The sequence below is a fragment of the Prinia subflava genome, chromosome 4 (assembly GCF_021018805.1).
Source record: "Prinia subflava isolate CZ2003 ecotype Zambia chromosome 4, Cam_Psub_1.2, whole genome shotgun sequence".
Classification (NCBI taxonomy): Eukaryota; Metazoa; Chordata; class Aves; order Passeriformes; family Cisticolidae; genus Prinia; species Prinia subflava.
The window spans coordinates 46,077,759-46,101,990 of record NC_086250.1 but is presented as its reverse complement, the minus strand read 5'-3'; the positions used below and the strand labels follow the sequence as shown (position 1 = coordinate 46,101,990).

Genomic DNA, 24,232 nt, shown 5'->3' with positions numbered 1-24,232 from the left:
CCCAGCCCAGCTCAACACAGCCCAGCACAGTCCAGCTCGGCCCCGCCCAGCCCAGCTCGGCCCGGCCCGGCCAGCGCGGCCCTCGGTGGCCGGCATGCCGCGGTATTGCGCCGCCACGCGCTGCAAGAACCGCGGTGGCCAGAGCGCCAAGGACCAGCGCAAGCTCAGCTTCTACCCGTGAGTGGCCGCGGAGCGGGACAGGGTCCGGGTGAGCGCTGGCCGTGGGGGTGGTAGTGAGCCCCACCGCGGAAGTAAATGGCAGAAAGACTCAACGGGTCGACCACGCTGGTGGTCGCCTTGGAACCCCTCCTGGTCCCGGGAGGCTGGAGGGAAACAACGCTGACCCCCTGGGGGTAGGGACGGTGTAGCGAATAAAGAGTGCACAGCTCGGAGCAAGCACACACACCGCCCCTCGCACAAGGAGGACGGGACTTGGGGGAGGAGGCGATGACACGGCAGCATCTGAGGACTCCGAAATAGGTGCGGAGGGTCCGTGAAGTGAAGAGCAAGCAAATTTGGCTAATATATAAAATTTACGCTTCTGGCTCTGTTTCGCTGCTGGCTGTATGGAAGCGATGTTCCAGCAGGGCAGGCAGTAGTGGAGGCTTTGGCTTGATGGTGAAGTGTCTGTGCAATGACGGGTTACATGCCAGGAGCAGGACCCGGAAGAGTAAGCAAGTAAACATATAATGATTCCTTGAAATTAAACTTTCCCACTGGAATTATTACCCTACCTGCGCTGTGAACAGAGATATTGCTGGTTGTTAGCTGGAACTTAGCTGCCTCGGTTGCCAAACACCAGTTTATGGTGTCTGCATTGCACCGCGGGACAGTGCGTGGAGCAGTCGTGTCCCAGGCCGGCTGTCACCTCTGCACTGGTGTGGTTACGTGGCCATCGCTTCCCAGGATGGGGAGTTACAAACAGTAATTACCAATCCTGAGAGAAGCGCGGTGCACGTAACTCAGTATTAATGTACTTGTGTAGAGTAAAAGTATGGAACCGTTTGTCAACAGAAGCAACTTTTAAAAAATTGAAAATTAAATTTCGCAATTAGCCTCAAATTCTGTTTTGGCAAAATTTATATTTCAAGCTAAGTTTTCTTTCATCTTCTGATTAGTCATAACTATTCCAAGATCAAGAAGGCTGTGTAGGAAGACCTACAGGAGGACTGCTTTGAAAGAAATTTTATTTTAGATTGAAGGAAAGCTTATTTCCCTGGCACCTTTCTAATATGGAATGCATCATAAGACAATCATGAAAATAATTTCTTTTTCTTTATGTTTTAGAGAGTGTGAGCGTCACATGGTTAATCAAAACAAGACAAGACATGTTTATATTCCAGTGTATGGCATCAGTATGGAGATGATTGCCAAACTTAGCTGTTTTATCTAACCTTTGAGTTGTGCTGCGTTCTGACTTTCATGCTCCTGTAGAAGAGGTGCTGAGATTTGATTTATTGGTTTCTCTTGCCTTATATTAGTGACTACTACTGACATGAATTGCAGGTTTTATTCCCTTGCCTCTTACCACCACTGAAGAAGTCCTCTGCTGCTCTGTGGTTGGGATCTGAGCCCCTGCCAAACCTTTTGTCACCTAATCTCCAGTGGCCTTGATGTCAGTTTTATGCCTTGTTTTATTTCTTCACTTCTCTGACTCATGTAGTCATGGCAGCTGCTAAATAAATTCTATCCACTTCCTCTTTCAATTTCCCCTTTTTTTAATGCTTTGTTTACACCACAGAACAGATTCTGTTGATTAGCAAGGGGGTGTTGAAGCATGACATTTTAGCAAAGTTGCCTTTAAACTAAAATAATAACTTTCACCATCAGACCCTTCTCTTACTACAGATTATTTTGTTTTCCATCTGAAGCAGTCTGGGTGGAGCAGTGGGTCCTGTGTTGTGACCCAGCTGCAGTGGGAGTAAGTGTTCTCAGGGCCTTCTTGGAGAGGGTGTAATTGGTGACAGGACCTTCAATGAAAGGAAGCCATCATCTTCCTGAGTGACTTTTTTGGATCTCTGTAGTAACACCCAGGCTAAGGGGAGCATGCTGTGTCATACATGCAATGCTGCCACTGGGTGTATGTGAACTAAGCAGACAGGATTTGAAAACCCTGAAGCTCTAACTTGTCCTTCAGAGCTTATTGTATTCTTATCAGCATTATTCCTTGCATTCCTGCAGATTCTCAGAGCTGGACGCATCAAAAGCTTGCTCTGTTTCCTTGGTAATTTGAAGACTTACATGGCAGCAAATTCAGAAAATTGGGGAAGGGGTAAAGACATGCACCTTTACACTGTGAATTTCAGCTGTCTTTCTCTCAAAATCACCTGATTTTGCTGTTTTGGAACACAGTGCCTGCATAAGAGTCTTTGCTGTGTGTGGCTTTTGGAGGAAACCTGCAGCTTTGGGGATTTGAGGGTGGGATCACAAAAGTGGAGATTTTTCTTTTGTAATTATTATTGTTCATGATTCTCAGGAACATTGTTTTCTGAACAGTAGTTACTTAACAGCGCTCAGAATTCAACTTATGGTTTATGTATCATATGCTAGAGTTAAAATAAAATTGATATGCACCAGAGAAATATGGAAGCACATTTCAAATACCCTGATACCTGTCTCAGAAGAGGTGAGACACAAAAGTGGTCTGAATGTTCATGTTCCCGTTGCCATCACTTCTTGACTGTGCATGCATCATAATAAGCCTTTAATTTCCCTTTAATCTGTGCATTACGATTCATTAAGTAAATTACATATCTTCACACACTTTCCTTTTAGTTTAGTTCTCTTTCTGATATAATTTGTCTGACCATTTGCATGTATTTTTAAAGTCAAATTTTTTTCCAGGAAGGTGTGTACTCATCATTTTAATTTTCAGGTAGGTTAGATGATTGAAAAGTTAATCCTAAATTATAAAATATGATGTGGGCTCCTAAGGCTGTGGGAATGTTTAATGGCTGAAACACAAAATATAGAAATGCTTTGCATTTCCATACATTTACTTTTTGAACAAAATTGAAGTCCTGTCTTGGAAATATTCACCTTGCCAAATTTATCTGATAAACCAAGAGGTGCATGTATTAGGAGGTGTTCTGTTAAACAGAAAATACTGTGTCTAGAAAGACAAATAAGCCCTAGAAATACTATTAATAAAATGAGGAACAGTCTTAACTTTCTTTAAATTAGGTCTCAGTGTTTCATTTTCCTTCAGCAGAACTGCTTTCTGAGCAAGTGTTGTAGGATCAAACTTTTCAAAACATCCTGGCCATGGATTCTGAAACCCTTGGCTAGCAGAAATCAGAAATTCTGCTGCTGAGCTCCAGACCAAATACCCAACTAGAAATAATTTGGATAATGATTGGATTAACATGTATGTGACATTCAGATTAGCATTTAATACCTAAAATTTTTGAAAAAATATTATTTTAATCTTTTCTAAAGGAAAGCTCCCTTCTAGGTAATGAGATATTCTTATTTAAAACAGAGAAAGACAACAGTAATGGGGGGTTTTTTGTATATTTTCTTATTTGTCTTTTCAACTGGTTTAAAAAGGTTTCCACTTCGTGATAAAGAGCGACTTGAGAAATGGCTGCGGAACATGAAGCGGAGTTCCTGGACTCCGAGTAAGCACCAGCTCCTGTGCAGCGATCACTTTACCCCTGATTCCCTGGACGTGCGGTGGGGGATACGCTACTTGAAAAACACCGCTGTGCCAACCATTTTCTCTTCCTCAGATGATGAAGTAATCTATTTCTGTCTTCTCTTTTGTTTTGTAGTATAAAGCTAACCAAGTCTTCGTGTAATACAGCTTTTCTAATCTGTTAGATAATAATTTTTTATTTTAAAACTAGAATCCCTGTCCATCAAAACAGTTTGTCAGCAGGACTGACACAAAACAGGTATGTGATTCCATAATGTAAAGAAGGAACAACTTCCCCTAGTCTGAGTGGAGGTTCAATATCTTTTTTTAACTAGAAATTGCAGAAGTATTTACTATAGAAAATGTTAAATTTCTTACGAGAATTTTATGATTCTAAGCTTTTTCTTACACAATTACTCTTAATATTTTTATGTTCCTTAAAAGTCATTTATTTCCTGTACAGAAATACAGTTTCTCTTTCCTGTCCCTAACCTTTAACCTAAGAGCTCAGGACTGTAGGCTGCCAAAGACAACCTACAAAGACTAGTCCATCTTGTCTTTCACAGACTTATGCTATTGGATACGTAAAAATACTGTGCTGCACAGGCACCTAATCTTGATCAAAGCTATGCTAATTCTCTTCTAGCATGTGTTTATCTTACTGGATCATCACGTTGCAGGTGGGAGGAATGGAAGGGCTGATTTAATTTAAATAGGTGGAACTGAAATATGTGGCTAATTAATTTTACAAAACTGTTCTTAGTCATGAAGTACTCTGTCGTCTTGAACATCTGTTGTCTAGACTCTCTTGACTCTGGAGTGAAAAGTAATCTTGATAAATCTCTCGAGTACTAAAATAGTAAATCTTGCAAGTTGTGGCAGTACTAATTTCGCAAGAAATATCTTTCCTTTAACTCCTCTCGCCCTGATTCAGTAGATCCATCATATTCCTGAGCTGCTATTGTAATAGGGAGCTGTGAATTTGGAATTGGACTTTGCTGTCCCATGCTTCTGTGCAGTTACAGATAAGCTGGGTGTTTTGATCCCAAAGAAAAGTCATCTTTTATCCACCTCTTCATTATCTTGATTTGCATGTGAACATAGACCAGTCATAGTACACCTACAAGGATGGACAGTAGAGTTACAAAGGTAACAAACTTCTTATGCAGTTGTGTTGCCAAGAACATACCAATGGCTTCTCTAAATTACTTTGGCATCACCAATATATATCTGAGAAATCCCAGATAGATTTATGCAGTTTGGAAGAGTAATTTCTATGCTTATTTTTAATATAGCCATCATTTTCCTGCTGTCAGAAGAAGAGAGATGCCAGTGCTTTGTATCTGTGATACTGTGAACCTGTTTTCCTGTGGTACTTCTCTCTCTGGCATTACTTTCTTCTCACTGTACTTTTCTAAACATCAAGTCATATGCTTTAGTGACCACCTCAGCAAATCAGTAAATCAATTTTGACTTGACCTCTGGTTCGCTACTTGCTCCAAACCTTACCTTTCTACATAGACTGAGTATTCAGAAAGATACAGAAAAGAGTTCTTATTTTGGGAAAAAATTTCTGATTAGTGTTATCTCTGACTAAATGTGGAGGAACAAGAAGCTGAGGCCCCAGACTGCCTTTGGAAACTGAGAGCAAAGAGTTGCAGTATTTGCATATTGCTCACCACCACCTTGTTTCTTGTGTTACTAAGCAAGTGAAGGATGTCTTCTCAGAAATGCTTAATGATAAAACATTTCATTCTGTTTCTTCTTTTAAATAAAGAATGTGTGTGGCTCAAGAGCAGATAATTGCTGGCATTTCAATATCAGCAACCATTCTACATCACCTTGCAAGAGTTTTTATTTGAAGATTGGCCTACGAGTGGGAGGGCAGGGACTGATAGACAAGGAGACTTTTCAACAGAAGAGTCTTCCTTTAAGCAACATCCTGAGACTTGTTTTGGTGCATTTCCTTAACTTTATTGGCAGCTCTGCGAGGTGAGGATTTGAGGAACATTTACCTAATATATTTTGTAAGACATTTGTCTAGGTAAAATACATAGTCTGAGAAAGTTTTTCAGCTGCAGATAGAACAAAAAAAGGGAAACGCTTCATTTCTACAAAATCCCAAAGATTGACATGATGTTAAGTATTGTCTTTGAAAAAGTGATGCTAACCAAATGAATGCTATTTCTGTATAAAATTTCCAGTCCTTTTGAGAGTAAAGTTTCATATAAAACTGAATCGCAAAGTTTAATGTTGTTAGGATACTTCAAACGACATATGTACTTTCAGGAATATACGCTTTGAAATTCTCTTTTTATTGTAATACATTTTTTCAGCCTGGCCTCTTTTTTTCTGTTTTTTTTTTTCTTTCTTTTTATCCTTCTCCTGTTTTTTAATTGGTTTGGGATTTTGAGGTTGGTTGGTTGTTTGCTTGGTTTGGTTGGGGTTTTTGCCTGGCCTATTTAATTAGCAAAATTAAAATAACTTATTTTTCTGGTTTTTTGTTCTGTGTGGTTTTTTGTTTTGTCTTTTAGTTCCCAGGCTAAACATGTATACAGTTTTATACAAATTCTTCAGACTGGTCTTTTTCATAATCAGATCTACTAGAAAAAAATACCCACTATTTTTGTATTTTTGTTTCATTGACTGACATACCTAAAAGCTTATTTGTATATTAATCTTCAGTGTAATTATGTGATACAGTTTACGTGAAGAAAAGGAAAAGAAAGTGGCTAAAAAAGGATAAGCTTCATATTGTCTCTCTTTCAGTATCAACTTCTTTTTTAAGTTTAAAGTCCTGATAACATTGTATTTTTCTTCTAAGATTTCTGTCTATCAAAAAAAATATTCTCCATTTTCATAAATTGTGAAGTTTAGTTGGCAGAATTGAATTGCTGGTTTACAATTATCTTAATGCAAGAACCTTGTACTGTGTACATTTAATATATTTAATACAATGTTTCAGTTGGTAATAGAAGGTGCTAGCTAGACTTTGTGTAACCACTTCTCTTGAAGTGCATTTAAAATTACTGTATCTTGTGTAAAACAGTCCAAATTCCCTAGAGTTAAAAAAAAAAAACCAATAAAACAAATAAAAAACCCCAAACCGCAATAAGAAAAGAAAAAAACCCCAAAACTAAAAAACCAAACAGTATTATTGCTTTTAGAGCTTTAAAATATTATTTTAACATTTAGGACCTGAAGCAAAGTTGTGGAAGATGCTTACATGAGTTCTTGGCCTCTGAGGCAATTTTTAAACAGTACTCATCTAAGTTAGTCCTTTTGCAGTACCATGCTGTGAAATGAGATTTGTCTAACTTTTGTATGCTCAATGATTTTCTTGTTACAAGGTATTGATCTTTTTTTTTATTCTTTTTTCTCCTCCAGGAAAAAAATTCTTCTCAGAGCAGTCCACAACAGGTAAAGAAAGAAGACCGGGAAGAAACAAATGTTGTGTCAGAGAAAGTATCTGTACCACTTGAACTTTGTACACCAAAGAAAAATCCTGTAATTGCACAAAATGTAGAGGAAAAGGCAGAAGTGGTTTGTCCAACTGCACTGAGTAAACCTTTACAAGTTCAAAACCTGCAGCTTCCAGGTGAAGGTGGCTTTCGGGTAGACAGTGTCATTCTTGGTAGTTCATGTGGGCGGTATGTACATCAGCCTAATCCCTTTTTATTGACAGCAGCAGTCCAAAGCATGGAAGCTACCAGTGTTCATACTTCTGTAGAGGATTCAGGAGGTTGTACAGCTACAGTCCTGCAATTTACAGACCCTGACTACTTGAATTCATTTCTGAAACCGAACAGTGCCTTAGGGTCAGTTACTGACTATGCAGTTGAAAATTCTGTCCCTCATTTGGTCTGTTCTGGTGAAGTGCAGACAAGTGAAGATGCAGTTCTACTGAGTACAGTCACACAAACCATTGAACAGTTCAGTGGAAGTGAAGAGTCTGTCATTGCTATTATTATGCCAGCTGAGAGTCCAGAAGAGCCTGAAAGAGTAAATAGTTCTTTCCTGCCTGTTAAGGAAGAGTTTCTTGATGCAGGGGAGACAAAAGTGACTGAACACGACAGAAATGAAATACTGCAGACTGAGCATTCATACTGCAGGCAAGAAATGGACAGAGATCACCTTTGGCAAAAAATTTCAAAACTCCACTCTAAGATAACTTTACTTGAAATGCAGGAGGTAAAAACTTTGGGAAGGCTCAGGTCGTTGGAAGCTCTTATTAGACAGCTGAAGCAAGAAAACCTGCTTTCTGAGGAAAAGCTGAAGATGGTAGAAAATTACTTTACAACACTTGAAGTGACTATGATACAGTAAAGGCTTTCAATTTATGGTTCTAAAATATCTTTTTAGCGTCTTTGACTGTACTTTTGGACAAATTAACTTTTATTTCCAGTTGTAATGTTGTAAATATCTAATGCAAATCATGTGAATAGCAAATATTCTTTAAAATGTTACATCAACCAAAGCTAAGTGGTAGAATGCTGTCTGTAAAACATGACTGGCAAGTGAGATTAAAAAAAACCCTCTGAATTGGGCAAAGATTTTTTAAGTCAGTAAGATAATTTAACCCTTTCTCAGCTGCAGGCTTCTCTCGAAAGTGCAATGCCTGCATTAGGGACAGCAGTAGAATGGATAAAACAAGCATATAGTATGAAGAATTATATATGTATATATTTGCATTGTCCAGTGAGGCCAAAATTGCTCTTTAGTTTTCTGTTCATGTAACATTTGTTCTGATGTTTTTATGTATGCTTTGATCTTATTAAAAATGTTTCTGCATAAACACTGTTTTTATTCATTTGTTTCTAGAAACAAAAGTTCTCATAAGGGTATTGTTCCACTGGACAGGCCCATCTTATTTTTCTTTTTTTTTTGTTACGATTCAGCTCAATTGGAAAGCAATCTTAATCACAGATGGTTTTGCTAGTTTGGAAAAGGGAGAGCTCTATTTATTGAGGGCTGTCTGCATTGGTCCTCTTACAGCCTACAGCTGGGTAATGCATATATACTTTAATAATACACCGAAGAAAACAATGTTCTCCAAAGCAGATTGCTAGTGAAATCAGAATTTTACTTTGCACGAAACAGAATTACAGAACTAGAAGACTACTCCCCTTTACTGATCTTATTAACTGTTTCTAATGCATAGGTTATCACTATAGCAGACAGATACTATAATTCATTTTGAGAAAAATTAATTTGCTTAAGTACTTTCTGCTTATTCTGTCAGTGTGCCACCCTTTGGATCTAGTTTGCTGTGTGCTCTGGTATGGTGAAAAAATCCTAGATCATATGGTCCCTGACTAGACATCACAGCCGTGCTAGGTGATCCTTGTTACACCCCTTCCAGCTGAACTCTTCTAGTGTATTATATTCTACAACCATTAGATTGCTTGAGGATGTTTTTTATTCAAAATGGTGTCATCCCCAGTCTAGGACTGGAGCAAATGGGTTCCTTTTCAATGTTATTTATATTCTCTTTTACACACTTTTTAAACTGTTCTGGTAATGTCTTCATAAGGAATTGAGAATCAGTTCACACTAGCTAGAAAGCTGGCCTCCAACTAGATAATAAGTTACAAATTCCAAAATTTTTGAGACTTGGAACATCTTGATGTGCAGAAGTTGGGCTGCTAAAGCACAGTGCTGTAAGAGGTTAGTCTGCATTAGTAACCACTGGATTAGGCTTGCTTTGTCTTCATTAACTTCTTTCAGACTTTAGGCACAGGCTATGCTTGGTAAAATTGCTAAAGGACATAGAGGTCACGTATAATATGGGGAGTTGTTTACCATGTCTCTGACCTGCCCATTTTGTTCTTCCTGGAACAAGAGAACATTCCTGTTCTGCCTTGTGTGCTATGAAATCACAAGGGGTGTCCTGTGTACTGTAGACACATTACTGCTGTGTCTGATCCTGTCTTGGGAACATTGTCCAGGTGCCCTCTCTGAACTGCACATTTTGTAACATTTTACAAAGTAAGAGATCTTTTAAAGCGATTTACAAAATGCAACATGAAATTGCTAAGTGATTTGGCAATTTTAGAAGTTTCATGAGTGTACTACAAATCCTCTGCTAATGCTGTATATTTGAAGACTAACAACCCATTTCAAAAGTTCGCTGTAGTCTGTGAATGGCAGTGAGCAGTCAGACATGGCAAAAGAGCTGCAACACCGTAAGCTGTTGTCTCAGCAAAGCTCTAGTCCCCCAAAAAATTTGTGGCGTTTAACATGAGATTTGCATAGCTGATACATTTTTGCTTTTACTAAGAGCTTACTATATTTAAATTGAGAGTGCTGTTCGTGGCATAGATTTCTTCAAATGGGGGAACCCAAAATTTTCCATTCTATTATGGGATTTATTGGGGCTTATGTGGGTTGACTTGGGCTGGATGCCAGGTGCCCACTAAGCTTTTCTGTCTCTCCCCTTCCAGATAGACAGGGAGAGAAAACAAGATGGAAAACAACTCATGGGTTGAGATAAGGCAGTTTACTAAAACAAAAGCAAAAGTTTGCATGCACACAAGCAAAGAGAAAGAAAAAGAGGGGTTAATTCTCAGCTTCACATTTGCAATAACATTCAGCCACTTCCCGGGAAGCAGCACTTCAGCATGCATGGTGGTAGCTCCAAAAGGCAAATATTGTAAATAACCAATTTCCTCCTTCCTCTTCCTTCCCTTAGCTTTTATATGTGAGCTGACACCTTATGGAATGGAATATCCTTTTGGACTACTTGGGTCAGTTGTCCTGGTTGTGTCCACTCCTGGGATCTTGCCCACCGCTGGCCGGGAGTTTGGGGAGACTGCGCAGATGCCAGCTGTGCTCAGCTGCAGCCAAAACACCGCTGCGTTATCTGCACCTCTCCAGCTACCAGTGCACAGCACAGCATCGTGAGGGCTGTCTGGGGAAATGAACTTCATCTCAGTCCCAGATTATAACAGAAAAACTCAGTAACTCTACAAGCATCTCACTATGTCTGAAATTTCCCCATGTTTTGGACCAATAGGGCAAGGGTGGATGTATTAATTTAAAAATATTTAGCATTATAGTTGGCTGTTGCTGCTGACAGGAAGATATGCCTGGGTCCTTTGCTTCAGTTATACCCTAACCCTGAATTATGTGGGCTAAATATTTAAAGGAGAAACAGCATGTTGAGAATTAACAAACCCCTCTGAATTAGATGCTACATGTGCAGTGCAATTTCAGTGTTTCCTAATCATAAAGTGCAGCCCTGCACACACACAATTTTATTTCACTAAGCTTTATGGGCATTTTATTACTTCCTAAATCCAGTGGAAACTGCTTTGGTACAATTGCAGCCCTGCATCCAAGAAGTGCACTGAATCATCATTATTCCTTTTGTAATGTATTGGGCTTACCTTGATTCAACTCAAATGCACACATTTACCTTTTCAATAACTTTTCATTTGCATCAATTTTTAAAAAAACTTTTGACTTTCCACTTCCACAGATGTAACTAATTACTTCATACATATTTAATTGCCATCTGTGTTTTTTAAAGTCACCTCTTGAATTGTTCAGCATTATTTCTCGTCCACTGCAGAAATTTGGCATTTACTTTCTCCTTTATTTAAATTCCAGCAGTTTTATTAGATTTACCTACAAGCAGTGGCATTCCATCTGGAATAAACTGGTGCCCATTTCCCATGATTTTCTGTCTTCTGAATTTATCACTCTCATTCAGTGAAATTTCTCTCTCATTCTGAATGCAGGGACAGCTACAGGGGACTTTTTATTCCTTTCAGACTAACAACTGTCCAGAGTTTCTCTTTTGTGCTTTCTTGCATCAGTGGTGCAAATACTGACTGCACTCTTGCATGCATCACAGCCATTCCTTAGAAGTCTGTCTAGATGTCTCATTCAATGTTTTTGATCTTTTTTCTCTCTTTTTCCCTCAGTGCATTTGTAATTATTCCACTTAAACCACTTGCCACTTAAACTCTCTCTGCCTGCCTGCAAGAAGTGGTGGGTGAATTCCATTTTTTTGATTTGCTTGTATGTGTTAGCTTTTGCTTTCCCTTTTAAATTGTCTTTGTAGTCAACTCACAAATTCCCTCCCTTTTACTCTTCTGATTCTCTCTCCCCATCCCACCAGGAAGAATGTGCAAGTGGCAGCATGAGGCTTGCTTAGTTTCTGACTGAGGTTTAACCACAACACACACTTTGTTCCTGTTTGACTTATGCACCACTCAATGCTTCCTCTCCCTGGATAGTGCCACTGAACTTCAGGTTAATGTCATACATGCAAATCCACATCCTGCACTTCAGCCTGTATCCAGTGCTGCCTCAGCAAAGCACTAGGACAGCCTAGCCCAGCCTTTCCCTGTCACAGAGATGGTCTAACACCCAGGGACCCCATCACATCACAGGCCAGGGCTCGTGCTGGCAGGGCTGTCTGCACTCCGAGGACTCCTACAACCATAATTACTTAATTATGTCAATGGCAATGGTAAGAGACTTCTTTGCAGAATGTGTTATTTCTAAACCCACTGAAAAAGTGCTGAAATTCCTTTCCTCTTAGACTTTTTAAAGTCTTACTCATAATGACAGTAGGGCAATGAGATCCAGAGCCTGTGTTTGTGAGAGACTGTAGCTACACATTAATAGGCACACAAAAGACTCACCTCCTTTCTGGGCAACCCAGGAGACACTGTGAGCAGCAGAATGAATTATTTAACCACCCAGGCAGAACCAGACAAATTCCACATCCAGCCTTGAGAACAGGTATAAGACATAGGTGAATGACTTGGTTCCTTTCCATAAATTCCACAAGCAGGAAACCTCTTGCTGTGCTGCAAGGCTAGAGCAGAAGCAGCACCTGCACACTGGGGCCTTGTGAGTTGCTCAGGGAAATGGGAGGAAGGAGTGGGCTTTAGCATTGGCACTGGGAAAAGTGTTCCTCTGTGGGGCATCTCTGCACCAACGCAGCACCAGCTGCAGTTGCTGTCCCCCTCATTGCATTCCCCGTGCCAGCACAGCTCAAAGCTGCAGAGAAAACCAAGTAATGCATGTTGCAGCACCCCTCTTGTTAGAGAGTAGAAATGAGCTGAGATGCAGACTTCTTGTTGCACACAGCATGAAAAGGGTCCTGGTTTATTCCTCTTTACAGCTCAGCCATTCTGACTCCAACCATTCACTGACTCTGGCTGCAGCAGCTCCTGCTGTAGGTTTCCCTTGCAGCCTCTGACTGTAGCTATCAGTTTGCAGACTCTGAATGCAGCTTTCACCCAGCTAGACTGTGACTGCAGGTTCCAACAACAGGCTCTAACTGCAGACCCAGACTGACCTCATAGCAGTGATTCTCCCTCCTCAGGACCCTCCTTCTTCTTCATGAGCCTCTCATTCATGACTCTAAAGACTTCCCCCTCCATGATGATTTTCTCTTAACAGCTAGCCCACTCCCTTTTATCACACTTGTCTTTATTGGCTATAGCTGTGACTCATCAGGGGCGAGGCTGTCTTGGGGAATTAACACAGCTGTTACTTGTCAGGGTCACCTGTATTCCCTTCTCCTACAATGCACTGAAGTCACGAATTGCCAGCACCAAGGCAAGAGGGGAAAGAAACAGAGAAAGGGAAAAGAGCAAGTTATATGCTCATTACTTACTTGAAAATGAGCTTAGATTTAGACAAAAAAAATACATTATCCTTTGTTCATTTATGACACAATTTTCTAACTTACTAACATGAGCTAATTTAAATTTCTGCAATCTCAAGTGGATCTCTGTAAGTGCTTTAGAATTTTATTCCCACTTACAAAAAATCATTGCTTTATTTTCTCCTGTACTGGAACCAGTGTAATGGATTTCTAATTTACCATTACTGCTGCCAAGATATGAGTTTCAGCCAAAATCTTTTCCACAAAGAAAACAGTAAGAGTAAGGCATCTAAACAGACATTTTCCAGTAAATACATCTCTTGGCATTGCTAAATATTATGGGGTACATTGCAAAAGTCTATCACTGTTTAAATACCTGCCTTTCCTGTAAAGGACTGACGTTTCTGAGAGCACTAAAGCAATTTAGAAGCCTTTTCCATAGCCATTCAAACAGGTTAAGCCGTAGAGATGCTTATGGTCTGTATGGACATCTCTAAATAAAAATAGTATGTGGTGTATATAACTAAAGCAGCAGTGCTCCCTGTAAACAGCAGGTGGTGCTACTGGATCATGCTGTAGAAGTGACACTAAAGACGTGCACTTTATTTTTATTCTGTTGTTGATTAAACATATGCAAAAGATTAACCATGCAGGGTCTGCAGGTTTTTTCCCATTATTTCAGATGTATCTTTAAATTTCAAATGCATCTTTAATACAGAAGGGCAGTGTATGAACAAAACAGTGTGACATTCTCTTCAATCTTAGATAAAGCTTCAGACAAGAGGAAACTCATTTATATTCTGAACATAAAACATTAAATTCAAGAGCCTTCTGCTCAAATGAATGGCAAAAAGAAATGTATTCACTATTCTTACGTGGAGCATGACTGCATTCCTCATTTGTTGAAGTGGGTCAGTGATTACTGTTTGAATCTCATAAACAGTTTAGCGTTGCTTATTTGCATATTAATCAGGATAATAGTGTGAGTGTTTAATCACATCCTCCATCAGGGGTGTCTGGTTTGCTGCTCAAGTACTGCAGCCATGCTTTTGAGACTGGGAAGTTATGTGCACAACAGCTTATGTGTGGCATAATATCCTCTAAATTTTGCTGAGAATATACAATTTGAGATGAGCAGAATAGGGGAGTGTTGGTTGTACACATTCAAGCAAGTTTCTTCTTCCTTTTTTCAGTGTTACTTTCAAAATGTTAACAGATATTTGGGCATTACAGTAAACGTTGGAAGTACACGTGATTTTCTGAATTAAAGGAATGAGGCAGCAGCAGTGGCACTGCAAAACCAGATAGTGAAGGGATAGGTATCAAAGCAACCACTGGCTTCAGAGCCATAAATGATCCTCAAGGCTGGTGGGGCCACGTGTTGCAGTTTCTAAGTCCTCAGCAAGTGGTGGTCAGCCCGGACACCACAGTCTCCTGAAAGAAATCATCTCACCCGACTATCTATGTATCCACCGTGAGGTGCACCACAATTAAGTGGTATTTGATATGAAGAAGAAGAAAGTAACTAAGTATATGTATGCTCATCTTCTGAATATAGCCAGGGGATGTTCTAGACAGATATTTCAGATTTAAATATATATATATATATATCTATAAAATAAATCCCTCATATCTTATAAATACCTAGGTTCCCTAATATAGATCTCAGCTGTTTCCAAATGTAAATTGCTTTTAGTTCTCAGACAGGGACTAGTTAGAAAGACTAAAGTCTAAAATGAAGGAGTTGAGCACAACAGACCTTCAAAATTGTGCCTCAAGTTTCCTGTAAAGCCAGTGACGAGATGAAGATCTTTGAAAATTCTAGAAGGGATTTTGCTCAGATATTTCATTTGTATAGATACAATCCTTTTTTTTCCTTAAGATTTTGAAAGACACCTCTATCTCTCTACAAAATTTGTAGGAAAGTAGGAAAACTCATTCACCAGGTGCCTGCCTTAGTCCAAGTACATCAAAGGCACAAGTCTCGGTGCTGCAAAACACCCTCCCGAGGTGCGCATCAGCTGTAAGAGCTCTGTGCTCCCCCATGAATTGTACAGACTGGTTGCAGTCAGACACGTTTGACCCCTGACAGCCCCTCGGGCCTGAAAACAAACTTGTCACTGCTATAGCTCCTCCCTGGAGTGGCAGCAAACACCACCAGTGGATCTTTTTCAGCCATGTGTGCTTGGGTGAGCACATTATAGATCACAAATACCAGCAGTCTGACCTTCGTTCCGAGTCAGTAGACTCTGAAGCCAGGCTTTGGAAGCTCTCAATGACAAGAATAGCTACTGATTGGAGACAATAAAGACATGAGAGGGAAAGTTTCACAGCAAGCAAAATATATAAAGCCCTTTAGATCCTATACATAGCAGCAGCTGTTATTAATCTTACATCAAATTCCTTTATTCAGTGTTTTATGTGGTGAGAAATCCTGTACCGTGTAAAGCTGGCTCTAGCTTGAAGGTAGTTACACAGTGTCCTTTTTTTTGGCTGGACTAAGAGTTAATTTCCCTCTCAGTAGCTGGTATAGTGCTGTGGGTTTTTGGATTCATCATGAGAATAATGTTGAAAACTCAGTGATGTTTTAATTGTTGTGGAGCAGTGCTTACCCCAACTCAAGGAGTTTCCAGGTTCATATGCTCAGCTAGGGAGGAGCTGCACAAGAAGCTGGGAGGGGGCATGGCCAGGACAGCTGACCCAAACTGGCCAAAGGGATATGTCATACCACAGAGCATCATGTCCAGTTTATAAACGGGGGAAGCTGGCCAGGAGCTGCAGATCAGTGCTCAGTGATGGGCTGGGCATCAGTCAGCAGGTGGTGAGCAGCTGGATTACACATCACCTGCCTTTCTAGGGGTTTATTTCATTTTTTTTTTAATTTCCATTTTTAATACAATTATTCTTAATTTTATATTTTATTTCAAATATTATACTGTTCTTATCTCAACCCACAGGTTTTACCCTTTCTTTTTTCCCCGTTATCTCTCCCATCCTGCAGGGAGCTGAGAGAGTGAGCGAGCACCTTCATGGTACTTAGCTGCTGGCTGGGGTTAAGCCATGGCATGGAGTGACAGCCCTATGTTGCCTCAGTGCCCAATGACAGACTGTGAATGCTGTCAGAGCATGAATTAACCTCCCCAGGGCTGGCTCCAGCAGACTGACAGGCTGTTTGCAGGAAATGGTGAACGTTCTGCTGCCGCCAGATAAGGATGAGTACAGCAGGCTCTCTTTTCACAAGCCAGAGCCCCAACCAACATCTGTAGAAAGGCACCCACCCCTCCCTAGCAGCACAGCAGCCCCTCTCTGAGGTTCAGTTATCTCTGTAGTCCCTGAAGAAGTGCGGGCACTCTCCCAATGAGCTCAACTTCCCACCTGGTACAGAAACACTGCGTTTTCCCACTGTGAGGAAAGCACATGTTCAAGGTTTGGTTGGCTCAGAGGACATCTGCTTTGACCTGAATCACAGCTCAGACCTTCAGCAGGGACTTGACAAAGAAGCAAAACCTGGACTGATGCTGCCTTATACTCTTTTATTTCCTCCCCCTCACTGTAGTGAAAGAGGAACCAATAATCCACGGCTCTGAGACTTACTGGGGTAGGAAATCCTGCAAGGAAGAAAAATACAGATAATGAGCACAAAACTACATTTCATTTATGAACATCAATTAGAAGCAATAAAAATCTCAATTACATTTTTACTTAAAAATGTGTTAGACACTGAAACTTACCTGAGACTTGCTACAGAAACATGAGCTCAGCCACAGTTTCATTTGAGATGACTAATTTCACAGCTTTTAAACATATAAATCACCATAACGATATCACAGTCGTAAATCCAAATGAAATTGTATTTTACGTCTTTCACATTAAAACCATCAATTTGCTTCTTCAAGTATCCATTTGGTGAGATTTCAATAAATTTTATTTTGTATTTAACATCTGAAATGAATTTACAACTTTGTCAATGGGGTTTGGTGTGTACTGAAGAATTGCAGACATTCTTTTTTTACCTTGGTTTTGTTCACCTTTTACACCGATCTCATCTCAGGACTTCAAGAACACAACATCCTATTTCAAAATCCCTCCTCAGGCTTCCAGGAGCCTGCTGTTTCTAGCAGGCATTGCTTACAGCCTACATCTCTCTGTCTGGCCACAAGCTCACACGCTAAATTTGTGGGGTGTAGATATGCCCATGGCTTATTGCACTGAAATCCTCTTGCACAGCTTCCTTTTACTGCGCCCTGGCTGGTAAGGTCAATTATCTTCCACCAGCTAATGTGAATATGTTAGGTGTTGTCTTTTTCAATGAGTAGGATAGCTTTTAACCTACTTTATTAAAAATTAACTCTCCATTATGTCTGAAAGGACTTGGCTTACAATAATCTGTCACTGTGGGGGTCTGCAGCTCCAGCTCCCTCATTGTTGATAGCAGATAATATATGGAAATGGAAGAAAAAAGGCAAAGAATACAGTACTAAACCACAGCTATGGGCTTTTCTAATTATTTGATCTATTTCTTTGATAAATACAGATTTTAAAAATTTGCCATAAACAACTGCATCTATAATATAATAGCAGAAATCACTGATCTGATCTCCAGCATAAGAAATAAAAAAGATGGAAAGCTTTTGGGAGTCCCTGTGATGACTAGCTGTTCTAAACACCTGCAGGTTTTTTAAATTTTGTAGTTACTCACCACAGGGAAAAAATAATCTGACAGTTAAAGAAATACTGTAAGTTTCTCAAATGATGTTTTAGCTAGAAATGAAAGTTTTGCTTTGGGTTTTAAATAAGTATGCTTAAGAACAATTAAAAGCATGAGTTTTTAATATAAGTTTAATTGGAGGTGAAATGCTGTGAGGGTCATGCATTGATATGAACACAATGCAGAAGTGATGGTAACTGATGCAGAGGCAGACGATTTATACTCTATCATACACACATGTACATCCCAAAAACTCTCAAGATACTGTACTTCCTTAAACAGCAAAAAGATATTTTAATAATGTTGCCAAAACAAATCCCAGACACACTACAATTTTCTCCCTGTAAGCATGAAAACAAACTCATTCTTGGTTCTCAACATTTATTGTAAAAATGCATTTTATTGTTTATAGACATTTTTAACAGTAGAACATGAAGCAGTAATGAAATGTTATATGACAGAATAATATGTCTGCCTTTTCATTCAGGACATTCTCTAAAACTGCAGTATTTGACATCAGTATTTTACATTTGACAGGATCAATAACCTTCTGGCACATACCCTTTGTAGTCGTGCATTTCTGTACCCGAGCAGGTGTTTCCATATAAGGAAGTCAAACTAGAATTTTCTATAGCCTGCTCGCTGTAATTGGCTCAGTCCCAGCACAGACACAGTGATAGGGCTTTGGAAGTGCACCTCAAAGCCCAGTGTCCATCTCATTGGGCAAAGAGCCAAATAAGCCCACCTAGACCATCGAGTACTAAAGGGCCTGCATAAGGGTACACAAGGCTTTTTGGGAGTGCCTTAGCCTGTGTAGCTGTGCTTGGTACACTGTGCTCGGCTTATCTCTTTTCATTTTGTAACATTTATTATTTTTGCTGTTATTAAAACTTTTATTTTACAAAGCATATCCTGGGAAGCCGTCTCGCTATTTTATTAAGCCATTACTCCGCTGGCTGGACCCTCGGAGTTATCGGGAGAAATCCCGATAAATGGCGCCTTCGAACACGGACCCTACATTAGGGTAACTGAATCGAAGTTTGCTGACAAGCCCTCATGTTCAGCTAGGCCATTTTGCTCTTGGTTTTCGTTTTTTTAAAAGCGAGCTCGTGGTGGTTTTTTTGGTCGTGAAAATAAAACCACATTTTTGGGTCAAAAAGGCTGAGAGGGAGCCTTTTGACTGAACCCCTATACCGGTGAGAGGGGGTCTTTGCCGGACACCGATTCTGGTACAAGGTGGATTACTCTTTAGAAGAGAGAAGCTGCAGTCTAGCAGAGCTGGAGAACAGCTAATCACCGAGTGACCTGAGAGAGTCGGAGACAAACCAAGAGCTGCCGGGGGATCACAAGAGCCATTCTGGTGAGTGACAATGGGGACCCGGCAATCCGTAGAACAGCGAGACACCTTTTGTTATTTTAATTATAAACTGACTATTCAAGACTATAAGTTTGAGAGGAAAGAACTTAAAAAACTTGTGAAATGGGTCTATAAAAAGTTTCCGGACACTAATACAGCTGAAACAGTAACAGTGGAATTTTGGAACAAAATAGGATTGAAGTTGTATAATTCAAAGAAAAAATCTGTGTTAAAATTAAGACCCATCTTTAAAACTGTGTTAGACTTTGTAACAGAAGAAGGTGAAAGGCTCAGCAGTGAAAAAACACTTGAAACTGCAGAAAGAGAAACCTTGGAAAAAGCCTCTAAAAGCAACCATAAAAAAGGAGCCCAGAAAGTAAAATGCAAAAAGGCTCCCAAAGCCCTCCCCCGAGCCCTCCTCAGTCCCCCGGAGTGGGACCTGTGCCAGCCTTGGCCACGCGGGCTAGGGTTCCATTCCAACCGCCCTCCCCACCCCCTCAGTCACCCAGTACGAGATTCGGGCGATCCCGGTCCGTTAATTTTGAGCGCGCGAGTTTTGAACAAAGCCCTGAAAGCGCGGGCTCACAGAACAAAGAAAAACGTGGAATTCTCCCCATCTCTGAGGCAGAAACTTTAGCTCCACGTGGGCGGGCTCAGTACAGCCCGACGCTGCGGCACGAACCATCTGATGTGTCGCTCAGCTCCTCCCACTCCAGCACGGGAGGCTCCCCCTCCATGGGCACTCCCAAGCCTCGGGCACCGCCCCGGGTTGTCACCCACAGCCGGGACAGACACGCCCTGGCTGTGACGAGCGTGGGAACCGGATGTGACACCCCGGAACTCGCCACCCCCAAGATGGCGGCGCCCATGCCGGAGAAATGTAAACAAACTCCGATGAAAAATCAGAAGGTTTCCCACACGTCCTGCAGTTTCTCTGATGATTCAGAGGATTCATCAGCCAGCATAGATCCCTGGCACAAGATAAGGAAAGAAACCAGCACCCCAGAGCCAGCCCGGCTCTGGCGACAAGAGACCAAAACAAAACAAAAACAAGGACAGAGCAAGACTGAAGCAGTGAAAGTTTATCATCGTCTAAAACCCTCCAAGAAAACAGAACAGAGACAGCTAACAGTTCAATTCCAGCAGCCAAGATACAAAGTAGACTTCGTCCAAAAGAAGACTGTCATGAAAACCACCACAAGAATCCACCAAAGCAGCAGGCTCAAAATACCTTAAAACCCTGACCTATTCTTTTATTTTGCAGTTTTAACAAGAAACCCAGAACTTTATAAGTTAATTTTTTCATTAAGATCTGAAAAAGACTACCAAGTAATTCCAAAACAAAAGGTTTTTCTTTTCTGTTTTGTCAATTAAGCAAGAAGATTGTAATAACTTGCCCAAAAATTTATATTCCAAACTAATTATAAAAGCTAATTCCTAAATAATTTTTCCTTTACAGGAAAAGATTCTGCAAAAATATTTTGCTTGCTCGTATCTTTAATTGAAATAGTTAATTCAAAATTCAAAAGTTTTTAAAAATGGCCTGTATAAATATTACAAAAAAAAATTTCTAATTATTAAATTCATCTCTATAATTAAATTGAAAACCTTTCAAAATTCATACTCCTCTAAAAACAATTTGTTTTATAAATAAGTCAAAAAAATCTAAAATCTCATAACCATGTAGTAAAATCCTAACACCAAAAAATAAAAATCAGATTTTAAGAAAGTCTAAAAACTATATCTCAAAACCAAAAAAGAACAACTGTCTACATGTTTTTCAAAGTTCATATTTTATATTTACAAATTTATGTTACAAGTTTAATAGAAAAAGCAAAGACCTCTCAAGAAAAAGTTCTAATCAATTGTAAAATTCACATTAAAATACTAATCTTTTTCCTTTTTTCTCAACAGCAACTGTATTGTGTCACATGTTAAAGCAAACACTAAACTCCTAAGTTTTATAGCAAATAGCAAGGTAACAGCAAACTTTTAACCATACATCAAAATACATCAGCTCTTGTAAAAAGTGTCGCATATATCTCAAAGTCAAATTAAGACAATTGTGCAACCATGCCCAAACTACCAAACACTAACTACGCCATCAATAGCAGCAAAAGTTAACCCTCAAAATTAAAAACAAGTATCATGCAATATCAACCATTTAAACAATTCAAACAAATTCACTTGCCTAACCACACACTTTTTAAAGTATGTTCTACCTCAACACATAAAGGAGAAAAAGACCAAAAAAGACAATTAAAACATCTCTTGTAAACATTTCTCATTCCTAAATGTACAGTTCTTAAAATTACAGAAGTTTTTCAACATATCAAATCTACCACATATTATAACTAATTCATTCAAAAGCCAATCTATTGTTAAAAAGCACACAAATAGCTAAGAATGCTCTTTAAAATATAAAAATGGGAGAGGGTGTAGTGCTTTCTATTATAGAAAGGTTGAACAAAGTTATATATATGTTTTTTAATCTCTCATATTCATAAAAATTCTGAAAACAAGACAAATTTTAGAGCCTGTCCTTTATGGCAGGGAGAGAGGTTTTGTTTGTCTCCACAGGTACAGACTCTAAGAAAGATCCCTGCAAAGAATGTGAAGCCGCAATTGCAGCAGATAAAAGAGCAGCAGAGCACACCTGAAGAAGAACACACCAAAGACACTAGATGACCCCGGATGGTAGCTTCAAGAAGACTTCTGCATTCTGACACAGCCCAGCACTATAGACACTGAAATACATTTGAAGCAGAGACTTAAGTTTTATAAAAGTTGCACTGTTAAAATTTTTGAAGTTATTATTGTCATGTCAAAATTGTTCGTTGTTGTATGTTAAAAGTTATTATCAAATCTTTATGCAGAAGAAAAAGAAAATATAGTTCACTTGAAAAAATCTCCCCAAACAAAAAGTAAAATAAGATTCATATGTAATTTGAGACTAAATATTAATTTTAAAAGATTGGCTAATAAAAAGAAAGTACCAAATTTAAAATTTTGTAATCCATAAAACTACAGCTTAACTATAAACCAAATTGTTAAATAACAATAAGTTATTGACACAATCACAATTATGAACAAAAGTGAGAATTTTTTCAAAGTAACTATTTCTCTTTTTTTTTCTTTTTTTAATATGATTTTACAGGGTGAGATGTAGTTGTGCATTTCTGTACCCGAGCAGGTGTTTCCATATAAGGAAGTCAAACTAGAATTTTCTATAGCCTGCTCATTGCAATTGGCTCAGTCCCAGCACAGACACAGTGATAGGGCTTTGGAAGTGCACCTCAAAGCCCAGTGTCCATCTCATTGGGCAAAGAGCCAAATAAGCCCACCTAGACCATCGAGTATTAAAGGGCCTGCATAAGGGTACACAAGGCTTTTTGGGAGTGCCTTAGCCTGTGTAGCTGTGCTTGGTACACTGTGCTCGGCTTATCTCTTTTCATTTTTTAACGTTTATTATTTTTGCTGTTATTAAAACTTTTATTTTACAAAGCATATCCTGGGAAGCCGTCTCGCTATTTTATTAAGCCATGACTCCGCTGGCTGGACCCTCGGAGTTATCGGGAGAAATCTCGATAACCCTTTACTGCTTTCTAGTGAGCAAATTGATGGATTTTGAAACAGAAAAAGTTATCATCCTGAAAAGCTGTAACTGGGAATGAACAATTTTCACTGAATGCTGACACCTGCACAACAGCCATGTTTCTGCAGTTCTCCAGAGAAAATACAGAAGCAAATAACATTTCAGAGCTGCAGGGATATTAAAAGCATTAAGTGACTGTTCATTTTGATTTTCTTCCTTTCTTCATAAAGGTTTACGATTTTCAAGGGATATGAGTAAGACCATAAATAAAAGTTAAGTCATGAATTTTAAAAACTTAAATCAACCCTGATATTGTTTGTTCTCCACACAGACCATTTCCTGTCCTTCACAGCAAAAGTCTATTTCTGTTATGAGAGACATTCCCTGAGGCAGGCATAGGTAGGCAGCCCTGTGTTAGATCCCACAATGTGAAGACTCACAGAGACCTAGTCAATGTAAGACACTCATCACTGAGGTTCCTGATGCATGGCCCTCTAACATGTCCTTTATGCAAAGCAAAGATTACAAATTTCCACTGCACTTTCCCCCAGCCCCTTTCCCAGGGCAAGATGTAGGTAATTCCAAAAAAAAGAGCTTTTTATATTGCTGCACTTTCCTCAAGTATTTCTATTCTTTAAGAAGAAGCTAAAGACTAAAGGCTGCATTTTAAAAGTGTGTAGGTGTTACACATCAGGCTGCCCTTATAAGTCATGCCACCAATGTTTTTTATTCTCTGCAGATCCAAGGTGCTTGCCCTGAGGCAGGAAGTGGTTGCCAAGGCTGACAGCGTGTGCCAGTGGCCTGGAGCCACAGCAGGCACCCCAGGCACAGCTCTTCCTCACAACCAGCCCCTCAAAGGGACAGCAGTGGCTGCCAAGAGGAGGTGACACAATTTGCACAGACTCAGGTCTAGGAAGATGCTGCAAATGCTAAAACAGAGAGCTGATACCTTTGTCACCTGACATGGTGTAATAACAAAGTACTCAAGCACTGTACTCATGAAATGTGTGCAGACCTGAAATAACAAAAGAATTGGTCTCAACATACTCAGTGCTTCCTCTGAGAAATGCTACTCCTTCTTCTCCCTCAATTATATCAGAGCCTGCACAAAATGAAATTCACAGTGAAGTCAGGATGCCCTGGAGCTGCCTCCCAGCCAGCTGTGATCCCTTCTTGTTGCAAAAGGCTTTGGAGTGACCCCAATGAAGGACAAATATTTGCCCTCTGTCGAGCCTAGTGTCACATCTGATGTTGAAAAAAAGTCTCTGTAAGGTAGCTCCCAAAACAAGAAATGCAAACCTTCCCTT

General features: G+C 39.7%; 1 protein-coding gene across 22 annotated transcripts; it reads left to right on the top strand.

Moving 5' to 3' along the window:
• Window positions 1-20: 20 nt before the first annotated feature.
• Window positions 21-8,457, top strand: THAP5 (THAP domain containing 5). Of its 22 annotated transcripts, none has more exons than XR_010080270.1 (5): window positions 35-670; window positions 1,288-1,439; window positions 2,845-2,875; window positions 3,550-3,620; window positions 7,025-7,165. XR_010080270.1 is itself a non-coding variant. In XM_063396678.1 (5 exons), the coding sequence occupies exons 3-5, from the start codon at window positions 3,596-3,598 to the stop codon at window positions 7,961-7,963; spliced, it is 1,134 nt and encodes a 377-aa protein (XP_063252748.1). In that variant the 5' UTR covers window positions 35-208; window positions 2,845-2,875; window positions 3,550-3,595; the 3' UTR covers window positions 7,964-8,457. The 22 variants fall into 22 exon arrangements, 14 of the variants coding, with proteins under 14 accessions (XP_063252737.1, XP_063252739.1, XP_063252748.1 ...); XR_010080271.1 differs by lacking the exon at window positions 7,025-7,165 and adding an exon at window positions 3,774-3,897; XM_063396678.1 differs by lacking the exon at window positions 1,288-1,439 and adding an exon at window positions 6,833-6,883 and having other exon boundaries at window positions 35-208; window positions 3,550-3,739; window positions 7,025-8,457.
• Window positions 8,458-24,232: the final 15,775 nt, after the last annotated feature.